Below are 17,288 nucleotides of genomic sequence, written 5' to 3' on the forward strand. Positions count from 1 at the left end.
TAGAGAAAACTAGGAGTTCTTCGATGGCATTCTCGGGATCCAAATATTTTTTTGTTTGTAAGGGCGTTCAAATAAGATTCCAACCCAATGAAATGCGCATAAACATATAAATACATTATACTGTAGATCAAAGCGATGTAAATAAATGAACAAGAACGCTGGTAAGTTTCAAGTAAGTGTGAGAAAATAAATATAACTGTTCAACTGTTCGTTTTATAAATAACCGAGAAGTTTAGTGACTTCATAAATTTCAAGACTTATACGCTATAGTTTCGTTTACGTACCGTTTGTTTTTCGCCAAATCTCGGAATCGTTACATTATTGCATCACGAGCAGACACATCATATTGCGCGCACAGACATATTATTGCAGAAAAACTTTGGCCAATAACTGAAGTAAAAAGGTAATAAAAATAATTTACGACAACCGATATAACATATTGTTTATTTCATACGGGTATTTTATTAATATGTAATAATAATAATAATAATAAAAATAATATTAATAATAATGATTACGCATGTAAAATACTAACAACAAAGAGTACCTAACTTTTAAATTATTACAATAAATATAATGATATATCTGTGTGTTTATTATTATATATATATATGTACACATATATATATACAGATATATATATATATATATATATGTATGTATGTACCGATAGTACTGCTGGTACTGCTCTCCTAAATATCAGGATACAACAGTTCAGCATTTGAGTGTCGCTATTAACTGCTGGAAAGGTCGTACTTTTATGTAAGAAGTACCCGAGATTGGGGTGGAAATCTGTTAAAGATTTTTCAACGGTTTCATATAATTGTGACTGATTGAAACAAAAATAATGATAATAATAATAATAATAATACATTCATCATGGATATGTGAACCTTGTCGATTCGGTAATTGAGAAACATAACATTCGTAAGTGTAATATTATTGTTAATAAATCTTAAAAATTGCAACTCATGCGAGAACCGCGTATAATAATGACTTTTATACATCGCACCGTTACAGGCAAATTATCATAAAAATAACGTCTTGTTGCACAATTAATCGGCACTCTGTGAAACTAAACGAGTATAAAACGATATTATGGGCAATCAATGCGGATAATAAACGCTGTGCGTTATGGCGTTTATGATTATCATACTCGACTAGGTATTCGTCGCAAAACGTGGATTTTTTAACTATACTTCATGATAAAATATAATTATAGGTATATATACATCACGAATCTCATCACTCGCCTGGATGCAGAAGCGATAATTTTTCCGGCGTTTTCTTGGATTAAATAATATTCATTATTATATCGTCCACCCAAACACTCTTTTACCGGACAGTAATTAATACTCCCGTAGGAACAAATCAATTGTAAATTCTATCTATGCATTATGTGTGCGCAATTGTATGCAGTGATGAAAATCTAAACATGGGTTTCAACAGATATCAAGATTCAATTAGGATTAGCTGCGTTTCACATAAAATCCGGATGGTTCAACATATTATATTAATAGTAATAATAATGGCAATAGTATTAATGATAATAATAATAATAGTAATAATAATAGTAATAATAATATGTTTTGATTTTGTGCCTTTGATTTATTCGTTTTTTGTTTTTTGCTTTATTCGTAAATATATATATATATATATATAATAATAATAATATATATATAATGTTCTTTTCTCCCTCTACAAGTATTATAGAATTGTAGATTACGAGTGAATTATTATAGTTTATCGTAGGTGTGCAGTGTTTAGATGAACGTTGGAACGTAGGTATAGATTCCTTACACGGTGACCAAACTCAACAAAAATTAAAGATGGATCTGATGTGTACATACCTATCACGTTATTACTATTTATAATAAATGTTCAGTATTCAATTTTCGTACCTCGACGTTATTTCCATTTATCCAGTCAGACAGCGTCTCTATTTACATATATACCATACGTGATTACTTTTTCTATTTTCCTCTTTTCCCCGCTCTCGTACAATCCTCCGCGCAATTGTGGATATTATAGATCTATACGTTTTTAAAGATAATTATTATACATCCTAAAATTAAGTCTGATTTTAGATGAAGCATCATTACTTTGTTACGTTTTATATAGGTATGTATATACGAATTATTGGAATATCGAGATGGTTGTTAGTCAATTTTTTCTTTCACGTTAGTTTATACGCACAATAATAACGATCAGTACTGTAATTGGATTTAAAATTTATTACGAGATAGATTCTTTTACATTTCGCAGTCGCGTCTGGATATTTTCATCCGTACGCGATATTATCATTACAAGCTGACCAGTTGAAGCGATAACCTGTCATGCAGGTATAAAATTGTGACGTAAATTAACAATATTAAAAAGAAATTACCGATGTAATTGTTGCGCGACATTTTACCGCCAAGAATTTAAACGAAATGCGATCGACTCAATTTTCATAAATTATCTCGTCACTGATCGAGATGAGATAATAAGTATATATATATATATATATACATAAATTTAACAAAATTTGAGGAAGCAGTGACAGCAGTTGGGAAGTCTTATATAAAGAATAATCCATTAGCATATCATCGGATCTATCAGCCCGTGGACGATATTTATAAAAAAACATGTATATGGCACATTGGGCAAATAAAATGTAAAGACGGGTGGAAATTTTGTTCTTTACTGTATCCATCGTGTGACTACGTAATTATTTAGTTTATAAATCAATTACCGTTCCGTTCATTCGTTTCCTCGACTCTTAAGCAATGTCAGTTGGTTCAAATTTTTCAATGTTTGTTTGATTAACGATAGTAGAAAAGAAAAGAAAAAAACAGAAATAAATCTCCAAATGACTCGAAGATTACTAAATCATAAAATTGATAAACGATCTATAGATGCGTACGTAAATACTGTATAATGAAATGAAACGGTTATCGCTCATATTAGCAAGTAAAATTGGTCAATATTTATATATCTCTAAGTACATGTAAGCTATGCGCAAGTGTGATTTGTTTTTCTTTTTTCATGGAAATGAATAATTAATAGTAATTAATTACAGGTATAATTGTGTGTTAGTTAGAGGAGGGGCGTAATAGTTAATCGCGGTTACCCGTGACATACACACATATATTATTATATCGTTTTCTGCGATGAGTTTGTAAAAAAAAAAAAAAAACAGGTTGTTTTCTTCTTCATTATTATTATTATTATTTTTTTTTTATTTATTGAGTATTCGAGTATCATCGAGTCTGGCATCTGACCATCCAACCTTTGCGTTGTCGTCTAGACTGGCACATATACAACCTTTTCTACCCCTAGAGTTATTAAAAGACTAATTAATAGCTTACAATAACAACAATGATAGTAATAATAATAGCAATAGCAATAGCAATAATAGTAATAATGACATGACTAATAATAAAAATAATAAATGTAATAATAATGGGTTTCGTATTTGAATTAACGATATATTCTATGAACTATATGTATATATGTATCTAAAGTACTGTATATATATATATATACATACATACATATATATATATATATGCATATGTATATGTACATATATATATACATATATATTGATAATTACACGTACGGCTACGTAGGTACATCACAATTAATATAGTTACACTGTACATTAATGATATTGACGCTAATATCGCGATTATATTTTTATATCTGTATATAATATAATATCCGTATCATTGTAACGTGTTTCCTTACGGATGAAAATGCGAATTTTCATTAATTTTTTTTTTTTTTAATACAGATGCATACATACATGTATATTTATAGGTATGTCCGTACATGTATGTACGTACCTGTAGGCATAATAATTATGAGTACGAATCCGTTATATATATAAAATAAATATTATTATAAACATATTTTTAATTTTTTTTTTTTTTTATTTTTTTCTTATTTCCTTTTAAGCTATCCTATCTGTCGGCCCAAAATGTGCATCCGTGCTGCGGCTGATCCGAGTGTTTTTTACACGAACCGGCGTCAGATTGGTTACATCTTGGGGTACAGATATATCAAGGATACTGGCTCTCTTTGTAAAATTATATTAGGTACCTTGTATATAATTGCACTGATTATACATGTATATATATATATATAATATATAATAATATATAATATATCATAAATAATAGAAATGTACGAACGAAAGAAAGGAAGAGAAAAATAAAGGAAAGAGAGAAAAAAATTAGAAAAAAAAAAAAATTAAAAAAAAAATCAGCATACATTTATAGTTAGAAGACAAAAGAAACAGAGCTGAGAATTAAAATTTGTTACAAATAGTAAATGGATATTAGTTTTTCATTCGCCAACGCGATCAGGGTGGCACAGTATGTATTTATAGTGGCAACAAGAAGATTTTAAACGAACTTCAACGGGATTACGGGTTATTATTGTGAGCGATTCGACCCGCCCCACATGCAAGTTCGTTTCTTCTCGAAAACTGTTATTTGGCACATTAGTATTAAATATCACATCAAGTTTCCGTCGTCGCAATAATCCGCCGGACCTTCTCCTTTGAGGAAAAAAGAGCCGCCCGAATCGAGTTTACCTCTACGTAACACGTGCAGCAACGGATTTGCGATTTTTATTTTACGCCTGGTTCGGCTTCTCTTGAAATTATCAGACCGTTAATTTAGAAATGGTAATATGGTCTATCGGAGAAATGGTCGATGTTAGAAAAAAATAAATAAAAAAATTTTAAAACTGGAAGAATGTCCTTCGAACGGTTTCTGCTTTTTTTGAAACTCGTCGATTCGTCGCTGAGGTAATTTTTAAAATCCGTTATTGCATTGTTCTGGGTCATTGGCCGGGACGCGAATACGATTTGATCGAACGAACGACAGTACATAGGTATGTACGGGTAAGAGTTAAAAAACAAAAAGAAAAAAAAAAAACGGAACAACAAAATATAAGTAAACTAATAAACAAGAAGGTACGCAAAAGGAAGATCGTAAAAAAAATACACACACATATATATAATATATATATACATACAAATTAAAATTGTAAAAGGGTTCGCTCGCAAAGATAGAACGATACAACATCATCATAATATTCAACAGATAATAATTTGAAATTCATCGATTGTTAGTCTATACCGATTAATAAATAGCACTAATAATAATAATAATAATAATAATAATAATAATAATGACAATAATAACCGGGATAAAAAGAATAATTTAATAATAACAATTTACTAAAATTCACACAACTCATCTCTCTATTTTTCTTTCTCTCGTTCTCGAGTTTGTTTCTATACATATAACCTGCCTTATAATTACAATAATTACCTACTATTACATAGTTTAGAGTAATATTAAAGTCAATAAATTAATGATGCAAATACTATAAGTACTAAGTGTGCGTGTGCATGTGCGTCAGTGTGTGCGTGTGTGTGTGTGTGTGTTTCTGTTTATATTATTATTAATATTATATAATAGGTATAATATTATAGCGTATAAGCCGTTACAGGCTGTAAACGCGTGTTTGTGCTAGTACGGATCTGGCACGCTTTGCTCGGCGTTATACCGATTCACATTAACCTGCCTTATTACATGGAAACTGTTTAATACATATACATATATAAATATAATACATGTTCAACGTCGATGAGCGATCTCCGTCAAAAGTATATGCCTATTCTCCTCCCTCTCCGTTGAACGAGAGAAAGTGAGAGAGTGAGAAAGAGAGAAAGAGAGAAAGAGAGGAGAAAAAAAAGAAAGAGAGCGAGAGAGACAGAAAAGACAATTGTTAAAAGTAGATATACATACGTGTGTGGCGTGTATTAGGCAAGTGTGCGCAGATTTGAAAGTTATATAATACCTAAGATGCGCGAATGAGGAGTGTGACGATGTGAAATGTTATAGTTACAATGCGAAACGATAACGTGTCGCTTATCCGTCTGTAGTTTTTCATCGATTTATTTTCATGTTCATTCAATATGTGCATGCAGCCCTTTTCCTTTTGCCAAAGTTCAAACCTGGATTAAACGAATAAAGAAGGGACGCTTGATATGAGACTGGACTCTTCTGATCCGTCATCAAAATCGTACAAGGTTATTAGTCAAAATGAATCATCATTACAAATAGGACTGGGAAGAATTAGGAACAAGATTTTTCTTTTTCTGTACGTGATCTATATGGAAACCCGGCAAATATAACATTCTGGGATACAAAGTAGTGCGCTTTGGCAAACCAACGGAACGTTATATTACGATTACCAATATTACTACTACTATTATTATTACTGTTTTTTTAAATTATTATTATCATTACCGTTATTATGATTACCAATATTGTTATTATTATTATTATTATTATTATTATTATTATTATTATTATTATTATTATTATGTATTGCGCGCACTTATTTTTTTTTTTTATTAAAACGCCTCAAAGTGCTAATGCTAGGTACCCGATGCAGTACTCTAGATTAGGCGATTGATGTGTCCAGTGATCTTATAATGTTAAATGTTTAGAAAACTCAAATAAACGAACCATTCTATTTTCAAGTTAATGTTATGCGTACGTTTCTTTCACCTCCCGCTCCATTGGCTACCTTTTCCTGGCTTGAGATTGAATTCTTCAAATATTGCAGTCGTTTTTGAAGGCAAAAAAAAAAAATTTCAAGTTTTTAGAAAATTATCTATATCACTGCCGATAAGCCAAAGGTTTCGAAGTATAAGATGTCAAAGTAATGGGTTATCTTTCTAACCAGTTTGTTTCTATATGAAGAAGACAAAAAAAAAAAAAATGTCAAAGCGAAAATTTTAAAACACTCGTCAACTTTGATTCCGGATAAATGAATTTGAAACCAGACACAACCATGTTCGAGAAACGGTAGGTGAAAAAATATCAGGTGCGCAGTGTTTCTTTTTTCACTCTCATTTTTCTCTCTTTCTATTATTTGCCTGATAATCTGTAACGCTCGGAAATGTTTCAATTGTTTTTCTAAATTTCATTGTAATAAACTGCGTGTGTTTTATTTGTATGTATGTATAGGTAGGCGCGGATCGATATTCGATATACTTATAGCTACGTTATAAAGATGATTTTACATCGCCTAGGTAGTACGTTGCGTGACATATAGTACAGCGCGTTGTGTGTAGCATATACGTATACGTAGGCGTATATATAATATATAAATATATTATATATAATATATAAATATATTATATATATCTATATATACGTCTCGAGACGACGTCGCGTTTGCCATTTCATTTCTGCACCTTCTTTCATCGGTTTAGAAAATTGGTTGGAATTTGATTATCGATACCTATACAACGGACGTCGCGACGATGTAGTTCTTCCGTCCAGTTGATACATTGCACATATTCACCTCGTCGCTGATGTACACCAAATCATACTTTGAACGCGTTACGATACCAAACTTCCAGCTTCATAATACCAAAGCGAATCGGACCGTTCCTCAAATTCGCACGCAGACAACATACCTATCGTACAGTCATACCGTTAAGTAATCTTTGCTCGCGACCCTGCGTGCCATGTAGATGCAAAATATGCGAAGAAGCCAGTTCTCGATGGCCAGTTGAATAGCTTCTTCCTTCCTACCTTTCTTCCTATCTTCCTTTCATCCTTTCTTCCTTTCTTCCCTTCCTATCTTCTTCTCCTCTTTTCCGTTCGCCGTGACACGTTCATACACGTCCTTCGGCGGCGGGGTTGGCGATAAAAGAATAAATAAACCCGGCCCCAGTTCGAACCAGGTTACCAAAAGAGTTCGTGGGCAAGTCTTGCGTTAGCTCCGGGTGGCCACGAGGGCTGACCCGGAGCCGCGGCTCAATCCTCGTCGTGGTGCCGCGGACTGACGTCGTAACCGCCAACGGACCCCGGGTTCTCGGGGGAAAAGTTCATTATGTCACTCGGGGATAGACTGTCCTGGGGGTAGTAAAAGGAACCGTGGTCCGAACTCGGACCGGGGCCCCCTCCGTTGAGGAGCGACGCCGGCGGCGACACCGACGGCCTCGCCGAGGGACCAGGGTGTGGTGACGTCATTTCCGATCCGACCGGCGACAGGAAGCCCATGTCGGGACCACCGCCGTCTCGGTGACACCAGAGCTGCCTCATCTCCTGCCGTCGCTGTCGCATCAGCGACTTGTACTCGGAGATCCGCATCTTCTTCCCGTCGACTATGCATGTCCTTTTCGGACGCGGTCTGTATCTGTAGTCCGGGTGCTTCTCCATGTGCAATTTCGAAAGCCGAGACTGCTCCTCGTAGTACGGCTGCTTCTCCGAATTCGACATCGCTTTCCATCTCGCACCTGTAACGCCAAATTTACACATTTTTCACGCACGGGAAAGTGGCTGAATATTATGAATTTCAATCACGAATGCGAAGAGGATGTAAACTATCGAAGAGAATCTGTCTCCAAGTTTAAAGTGCCGTGTAGATTATGCGATAGCCTTTTGCATCTCACAATCAGTGGTCAAGTATAAATCTGCAGTATTCGGAGAGTTTCGCGTTTTCACTTTTACCCGTCGCGGGAAACGACGAGACTGCGGAATGATTCTCGAATAACGAAGAAAGTAAAATGAAAATAGGCAAAAGCGCCGTTGCACTCACCGAGTATTTTCGATATGTTCGAATTGTGCATATCCGGGCACGCCTTGAGGATTTTCCTCCGTTCGTCCTTGGCCCATACCATGAACGCGTTCATAGGTCGTTTAATATGCGGCTTGTTTTCACCGTCCCGTTTCTGCTGCCTCACCATTTTCGCTAAATATAAACGAGTAGGATTATTTTTAACTCGTCGAATATTGAAAGAATTGCCGAAGAGCGCTTCGATCGCACCAAGAGACACGAGAAGGTGAAAAATAAATAGCAAAAAAAAATAAAATAAAATAAAATAAAATAAAAATGGACCATGAAGTTTCTTTCGATTAGTTTTTACAGGATTCAAATATTAGCACGTTCAATCGTCACGTTATTTTAATTTAAAAACAATAGTTTTCATTATCGACTAATCACCTTTTTCTGTTATATCTTCAGGAACCTTGTAGCCTTGCTCTCGTCCCCACACTGTAACAAAATGAACAATTATGCGTTTCGACGAGATTTAAATAAATTGCTGTTAACCGTTGTGTGAAGCGATCGTTGATCAACGAGAACGAGTAGAAAAGCGAAACGAAAAGAAAGAGGGAGAATGAAAGTATAAAAAAATATCTCGGTCCAATTCACGTCATACGCAATAATTTTTCTTTGAAAATTAAATGAACATATATATATATATATATACAACGTATGCAATACGTTATATGCGAGGGTGGCTGCAGAGATAATAAATTGTAAATTTTGTCGTCATGCTGCAGGAACAAAGTTATGCTGCAGTGAATCATTCCAAACAGGCGATCATATACAGACGACGTTACAACGCATGATGTTTCTTCGACACGTGTGGTCCTGATAGATATATATTTCTTTTTCATTTTTATTCTCCATTTTTTTTCCTTCTTCTTCTTCTTCTTACACTATAGATAGACCTATCATTGGCTCTAGTTCTCGTTCGGTACGAATCTCGTACGTAGAAATAGACGTTTTGATTAGAGCCAGCCAGCATCATCCTGACGCCCTGTCCTATGGTATATTTCAAAAGGCAAGAGAATTAGGAGAACGGTACAGTTTATTTTTAGATCACTGCGACTACAGTATCAAGTGGTTAAAGGTCGTAGACCTTATAACCACAATCTTGAAATTTCTTAGCGAACTCGAGTCGTTACACGGTTAAACGACCACTTTCAGAGGAAAATAAACAAGGAAGAAACGGAGAACGAGTGAGAAAAAAAAAAAGAAAAAAAAAGAAACGCGGAAAAACACCTTAATATACACAAATCAAGACTGTTGTTCATCCCGTATGTAACAATCATAAACTTGCTTAATATATAACATTTGCATAAGAATCGCTCGATGACTTTACTGGGCTGCGAAAACAAAACAAGGAACAAATAAGATTTTCACCTTCGTCTTTAAATTGAAAAAAAAAAAAAAAAATATGACGCATTCTTTTTCTTTCGAAACGCTGAGTTTGCCGAAAGACACCGCCCGTTTCGTGATAAAAATGTAAACCTGCAGCTATGATCGGTGACGCCATCGCTCACGGTTTAGTCACTGTATAATATGTATAAGTATACGCATATGCATATAATGCGCATACCCAACTCTTCCATAACACATACAACGTGAAAAAAAAAATGAAACAAAATGAAAAGACGAACAACCGAGTGTAATAAAAATAGGAGAGAAGGGATAAAAAAAAGTGACTGAAAACAGCACTCACTGTGCGGAGATGAGAGGAAGTCCTGCTCCTCCTGCGACGGATCCTCCCGACTACCCGAGTGTTTCATACCCCTCTGAGATTGCGGTGATGGAGGCATGCCGCCGGCACTAGACGGCATCCCGTAGATTCCGTGCATGGCGAAGTGTTTCTCCGCGGCCGCCGCGGCCGCCGCGGCGGCGGAACCGCCTCCGGATTCCTCTTTATTCATCACCTTGCCCACTGAAACGTCAACGTCAGAACGTTGCAGCGTATATCGATACCTATGTACAATGTGTACATACATCCATCTCGAATAGAGAGTTAGAGAGAGGTAAGGCAATCCGACCGTCGAAAGTTGCGTATATCACAGGCGGTAATTTTACATACATACATATATATAAGTGTAAGTAGTAAAAATAATTATAATCAGAAGGAGAAAAATAAGAAGGAAAAATATCAGGATGACCGTCTTGCTCGGAACGACGTTCGTAATTTCACAACGACGAAACCACATCTGGAATCCCGCGTGCCGAGGTTCCTCAGAACGGAATTCGTTCGCTCATCGGACATCGGCGTTGTTTTATCATTATGATTATTACTTCCTTTACTCTCCTTCTTTTCCTATACATTTCACAGTTTCGCCATCCTTTCCCCCCCCCCCCTCTCTCTCTCTCTCTCTCTTTTGCCAGATTCAAAGTGGCAAGTAACCACCTCTTTGATCTTGAGATAGCACGTCAAAATTGTATACATAAAAGTGGTGGTGGGCCTGCCGCACCCGATATACTATACCAAACCAAACCGCACACCCCACGTTATCCTCAGAATTTTCCAGCTACGGCTTGCGCACAACTTATATAAATTCATTTCGGCTTAATTCCGTCGCGTACTTTACGCAAGTATAACGCATAATAAACTATAAAGCCGCAGGATTAACCGGAGTAATGATATGTTGCACGTAAATGACTGTCTTTTCTTTAAAAAAAAAATAAAAAAAATAAAATAAAAAAACTTGAGCTTTGATCGAAGCCAGTAACATGGGTAACCTGCTATAATAAACTTAACGCTTCTATCCGCAGTTGAAACAACAGCTAGTGTAGGTTCGGTATATAGAAAGAGCAATACCATTAGCTAATCGAACCGAAAGCAACCATCGACCATCCGAAGCCAATGCGTGCACTCCGGCACCCAAGATACCTTACATGCGGATTCGTCAAATCGTAAATTCGTACTCACTGGACGAGAGGGTGCTGAGATGCGGCGGAAGTCCGCCGTAAGGTAGACTCGGCAGGTATCCACGGGGCATCTGGAGGCTAGAATGGAAGAGTTTCGGTGCCGTCGCGGGCAAGGGTTGCTCCTGATGACCGCTGCTCCCGGCCCCGGTCGAGTGGGAATCGCTTCCCGGCGAAGAGGAGGCCGTCTGTCCCGAGGACTTTGGCTTGGTAAGGTTCAACGGGGTGTCAGGATCCTGGTGCGTCGGTGCCGCCGGCTGCGAGGATCCGGAGCTCGGCGTCGGCGTCGGCGAAGACTCCTTCTCCATCTGCGTCGTCATCTGCGCCAGGTGCGCCGTCGCCCAGGAACTTGGACCGTCTCGATGCCCGCTTATCATCTGAAACAACAAACGTTCCAAGTTGTTTACCTGGTTTTCGTTATTCGCTCTGAATCCGGTGTTTTTCATTTCGCCGCGCGACGCGGTGACACGGACACACATGGAAACCACCCTCAGGATGAGTCGATCTCCTCCTGCGCTCTCGTTTCAATATTTGAATCCATTTTTCCAAAATAAATTTTGTTGCATCGCGACGATTCATCGTTCGTAGCTCGTCGGCTTGATCGATCGAATGTATTAATTCATCGGTGGAAATTGCGTATCGCGCGCATCGTGCATCGCAGTTACATGAGTTCACATCGAGAGAGGAGTAGGTGTGGGTGTAACGATTTTGAAACGCATCTAGGGTGCGCACGGCGGCGTCGTGACATCTGGAGATCTTTTATTGACACAAAAATACCAGCGTAACCGAGTCGGCCTGACCTACTCGTTCGGTAGGAGGCGGAGGCGGAGGCGGAGGAGAGTCTTCCTGTTTCAATATTATCTCGGGAATACCGTGCGTGCAGCGAGCGCGTCGCGAGAATTATTAATCCCCGCCGAATATACATATGACCGTGTAGGACTGTGGAGGAGTATCAACCGACCGCGCGGGCCATACGAGGTCGTCATACTCACGTTGGCTATGGAGTTGATATGCTTGTTTCCCGTCATCGCCGTAGAGGTTGGCGGCGGCATGGAGGTCACGGGTAGTCCCCGAAGCTGCTCCTGAAGAAAGGGTAGGAACATGAGGGTCTGAGGCCCCGGCATCGTGACCTGGCCCTTGCTGATTTGCGCCTGAAGCTCCTGGATGTTGTGCTGCATGATGTGCTCCTGCTGGCGCTTGAGGTGCTCGGTTTGCAACCGTTGCATGTCGATCTGCTTCTGGGTCTCGGCGTTCAGGTGCGGAGGGTAAGACTGAAAGAAGGCAGAAGGAGAGACGTTCCGTGAGTAAGAGACGGCGAGAGAGAGAGGGAGAGACTCGGACGCACCATGAATCACCTGAAAGCGTGATAAAATGTAGCCGCACGTCGTTTGCAGAAGTACCCGGATGCACGCGGCTGCAACGCTCGACCAAAGTTCCGGTCATCTAACGGCGATCAGAGCCGGGCATACTTCATTATTCATTTGCGAGGCTCGCAGTTATGCCGATGATACGTATCCGTGACAGCTATACCGCCCACAGTGGCTAAATTTAAATAGGCTCACTGCCAGAGGGTTTCATTCACATCCACGTCCACGTAGCCGGCACACCGACGCGCGCATTCGTGGACCGGCAGCCTCGCCGAGTTTGCGTGGATCTCAGTATGCGAGATTCCGCCGAATATCCACGCACACCGCAATGCCGCACCGCTCGCGCATTCACGCCAACTGCACCGGCAGCGCGCCTAAATTTAGCCAGGCAATTACCGAACCGGTAGGTATGCCTCTCATAATCGTTGCCCGATGCCGTGCCTACTCCGACGGCGAAATGTATCATCCTTCCACGACCCGGGTACCTCTTCCCGACGTGCGATTCATTTATCACACGCGCGGGTCCTTCTTATTCCTGCTTCCCACCCAATCCGAGGTCCTTGGACCGCCTCGCGAGCTTGCGCTTTGCGCGTTGCACGCGGACCGGACCGAGGATTGGACTCCAAAGGCTCTCGTACATCTGTATCGTACACCTACGAGCAGCTCTGCGATGCCGAGACGTGAAACGGTCAAAGTACCCGGAAGGAGGATCCGGACTGACGCGACTTTGCGGAGGTGGGATGATCGTCGTCCGGGCGACTAGTGAGGGATGAGTTTGCGCGAGGTTTCGCGTATACACCCTAGGCGTGGTATATTTTCGGACATATCTTTATTAGATGTTTATTATCTGTTTACGGACCGTCCGTCCATGGTCGCCTGTACGTGCCTCTAGTATACCCTTTTGATACCGTGGCACCGTCAGAGTTCACAGATAAACAAATTGCATGTTCGCTAGCAGACGGGTTTCTACCGAGCAATAATATTAATAAATAGCCGCGCGTGTATTCCCGGTCCGCCGGATATTGTACGCTGGAAACTCGGACCCGTGCGTCTCATTCCTCGGACTCTGTAATATATCATGCCGTCTCTCTTATTCTTCGCTCCGTTCGGCGTTCGTCAGGGTCCTCTGCTTCGCCACAAAGGCGACTTTGTCTCGGATATCGTCCCCGTCGACGTGCAGCGGCAGCTTCTACGTTTGTACGCCTGGAGTTATCCTCCTTATCGCCGATTCTTTCCCGCCGCAGCTCGATCGTTCAACGTTTTATAAGAGACATACCGACGCCGTTGTCGTCGCCCAGATATCGCGGGCTTCTGTACAGTATCTTCCCACCAGACTTTGATACTCGGAAATCGAAATCGAAGCCCCTTAGTGCCGCCGGTACCGTACCGATGATACGCGACGACGTTTCGTCTTGATCAAAATGATTATGGATCGGTCGATTCGTTCGCCGCGATAACTTTCTTTCCATCGTCGTGTAATTGGGAAAAAGAAATGAAATTGATCGGCGTGGAAAAATCTTTGTTCCGAAACAACGCGGTCGCGTATTCGCTTTGGAATACCATACGACGAATAGGAGGAACGACAAATTCGCAAGATTATAACTATTGTGGTTTAATTTTGGACCGTAAAACGCGAAGCGGCCAGTTGGCCCGCTCGCAGAATATCGCGCATCTGTTCCCGACCGCCCGAGTTTAACTTGTAACGTACGTGCGTACTTTGGTCCATTGCCTATCCTCGTACAGGGTTACAGCTTCCGTTGCGCAAGATATTTGTCATCTTTCGTTTCTTAATTTCTCACTACTTTTTCCAGCCATTAGGTACCTCGTGACAGACGATAATATCTCCGAGATTCTAACAGCGACCGGATGACTGAATAATATTACACCGCGTGTTTTCTCTTCATCTCTGTGTCATTCTAACGCTGCAGGCCTTAACGCGCTCTTCCATAATGCGAGATGAAAATTTCAGTAGGGTATTTATTATTCACTGTCAATGCTGAGGGCTGGCTGTGCGGTAACAATGCGTGCAGCAGGAGAGCATGAAAGGGCCAAGAGCAAATAGAGTTGCGTGAGGGGGAGAATCAAACAGTAGCATCTGTGACCCGTACGAGGTATTCGATACAGTTGGATGATGGTCATAGGAATTCATTTGACACGAAGCACGGCCACGTGCATTGTAAAAACTCTATCCAAGTACTTACTTACATCGGGGTCAGCAAAAAGGATAAATATTTGTACCGGTACATACTAAGAATATACATGGATTATCCGCAGAAGTGAAGAACCTTTGTAAATGTCTTAGTTTGCAGGTTTGCACTTTTTGCCAAAGAGCATATTGAAATCGACTGTAAAGACTACCGATCTTCGTGCCCTAATTTTGTCTATTCTCAACGAAATCGAACTTTAATCGTAGATGCCGGCGATCAGAGAATTGAGATTAAGGTAAAGTGTATCGGTTATTGACACGTTTAGACACAATTATTGACCCTTTTATTTGCCAAGGCACAAATTGTGAATTCCTCGACGAATAGAATCAATTGATAAAGGGTTAGACGATGCAAACTTATTTTTTTGGTAATTTTAGAACTAAGGATCGAACAGATACGACCAAAAAAAGGTCAATAACTGGTACCGACACTTACCTTACACGCGTGTATATGCATGGTAGACAAGAATTTTTTAGCATCAAGGAATACGGACAGGTGATTTATTTGTGTCTTTTTTTCCATCCCGCTTACGGGCGACCCTTGTTCGTCGCGAAATTGAACGTCAATATTACTTCCGTCTGAAAGCAATTGAACACATCAGGGGTTATTCCGTTCTGCGCCGGAATTGGTGGAGGAAAGTTTGATAAAATTGGGACTTCGATCGACTCCCTCTTCCTTCTATTTCCCACGATCCCAACCCTACGGCGTCCCACGAATCGCGCCACTTTTTATGCTATTCAGTAACCGCGTGTCCCACGATAATCCTTGGCTTCCTGGCTCGAGAGAAGGAGAGAGGAGAAGCTCGTGCAGTTGGTTCTTCTCATTGTCGTTTGACGTATCACACGTGCGGAAATAAGTGAAAACAGCTGACTGAAGATCGGTTTTCGCCTAGCTATTTTCATTCAGAATCTCGAAAATATCCGAACAATTATTGTTCAATTTGTGACTTTGGCGTAAAGTTTCAATAAATATAACCCTGTCTTTTCTTCTCTTTAAATTAAAATTCCCGTTACTCCAAGACGATTTTGACCCCGTTTTTCCAGTAACCCAAGTTTAAATAGTCGAAAAAATCCGTTCCTAGTCCGCTGCGCCACAGCTAGAGTTGGTTCGGAAATTACCGGAGGATTGTAGTAGACATAGTTCCCGATGTGGTTCCAGCTCGTTATACGAGCTCGCGACGACATCCTCGTAAAAATGTTGACGCGTTCCTCTGTATTCGTGACACAACAAAGCTTCGAGCCTCGGCGCGTTAAAGCTTGAAAGCTCGGAGAAACGAATCCCGCTACACGATTATTCTAGCTGCAGACACAAACTGTAGCTTAGGCAGATGGGCCGGTCTCCGAATCTCCCACACTAAAACTTGGAGTAAGAAAAGCACGTCTTCCTTATGAATGAGCGTGCATAATTCTCCGACTCGAGAAGCCATTCACTTAAGGAAGTCATAAATTTAACTGTTGGAAATCAAATCGTCGATCCGAGGGACTTGAATGACCAAAATACTTTTTAGAATAACGAGGAATCAATCGAGACAACCGATATCATTAGAATTATTAAAAATTGTTGACAACTTTTGCGGTAAGCGTCAAGTGGTTTCAATTCGTCAACGTTCTATTGCAAATTTCTCATCATATTTCTTGCAATTCTCTGTGATTCTCCACCCTCCGCTGAAACTCGCCTAGAACGTTGAGAAATGATTGAAAATCAACGTTACCGAATCGACATCGTTCATTTGGCAATATCGAAGTTGCACCGTCCCCTCAAATTTTTCTCTCCCAATTGTCAGAGGTACGATGAAAGAAGCGTTTATTATTTCGCCGCATTAGCAGCGGCGAATGTTTCCCTGACAGTCAGTCGCGATTCGATTATCTTCCGCTCCGTGATCGGACTCGACGAGGAAAGCCAAGAAGCTCTCTGCAGACGGTACGATGCCGGGCGTCATATATCCGTGGTATATTAATAGCGTAAACTAATGCCGTGCGAGGCGTGCACAGGACACCCGGAACGAAGACGTCGCTACTGTGTGTGCACCACCCTCTTAAGGGCTCAGAGTTGTAGCCCGGCGGCGTTCGCGGATCGAGTAGGAATAAGCCGACCTACCGAAGAGACCGACTGTCAAGGGGATTATTGTCCCGGGTTCTTATCTCCGGCGAGTAGCTATATCCCGTCGACTCCGCGG

General features: G+C 40.0%; 1 protein-coding gene across 3 annotated transcripts in view; it reads right to left on the reverse strand.

The window, feature by feature from the left end:
* Window positions 1-437: 437 nt before the first annotated feature.
* The window catches only part of Sox102F (transcription factor Sox102F), a 140,115-nt gene continuing 123,264 nt past the window's right edge, over window positions 438-17,288 (reverse strand). For all 3 annotated transcript variants that reach the window (XM_046631058.2, XM_046631057.2, XM_046631056.2), the window contains 6 exons: window positions 12,531-12,809; window positions 11,543-11,915; window positions 10,331-10,549; window positions 9,025-9,075; window positions 8,620-8,772; window positions 438-8,317 (listed from right to left, as the gene is read on the reverse strand). In XM_046631058.2, the coding sequence (XP_046487014.1) occupies window positions 7,836-8,317; window positions 8,620-8,772; window positions 9,025-9,075; window positions 10,331-10,549; window positions 11,543-11,915; window positions 12,531-12,809 (1,557 nt within the window). In that variant the 3' untranslated portion in view covers window positions 438-7,835. The remainder of the gene's footprint in view (window positions 8,318-8,619; window positions 8,773-9,024; window positions 9,076-10,330; window positions 10,550-11,542; window positions 11,916-12,530; window positions 12,810-17,288) is intronic.

This window comes from Neodiprion pinetum, chromosome 6, assembly GCF_021155775.2.
Source record: "Neodiprion pinetum isolate iyNeoPine1 chromosome 6, iyNeoPine1.2, whole genome shotgun sequence".
NCBI classification, from domain to species: Eukaryota; Metazoa; Arthropoda; class Insecta; order Hymenoptera; family Diprionidae; genus Neodiprion; species Neodiprion pinetum.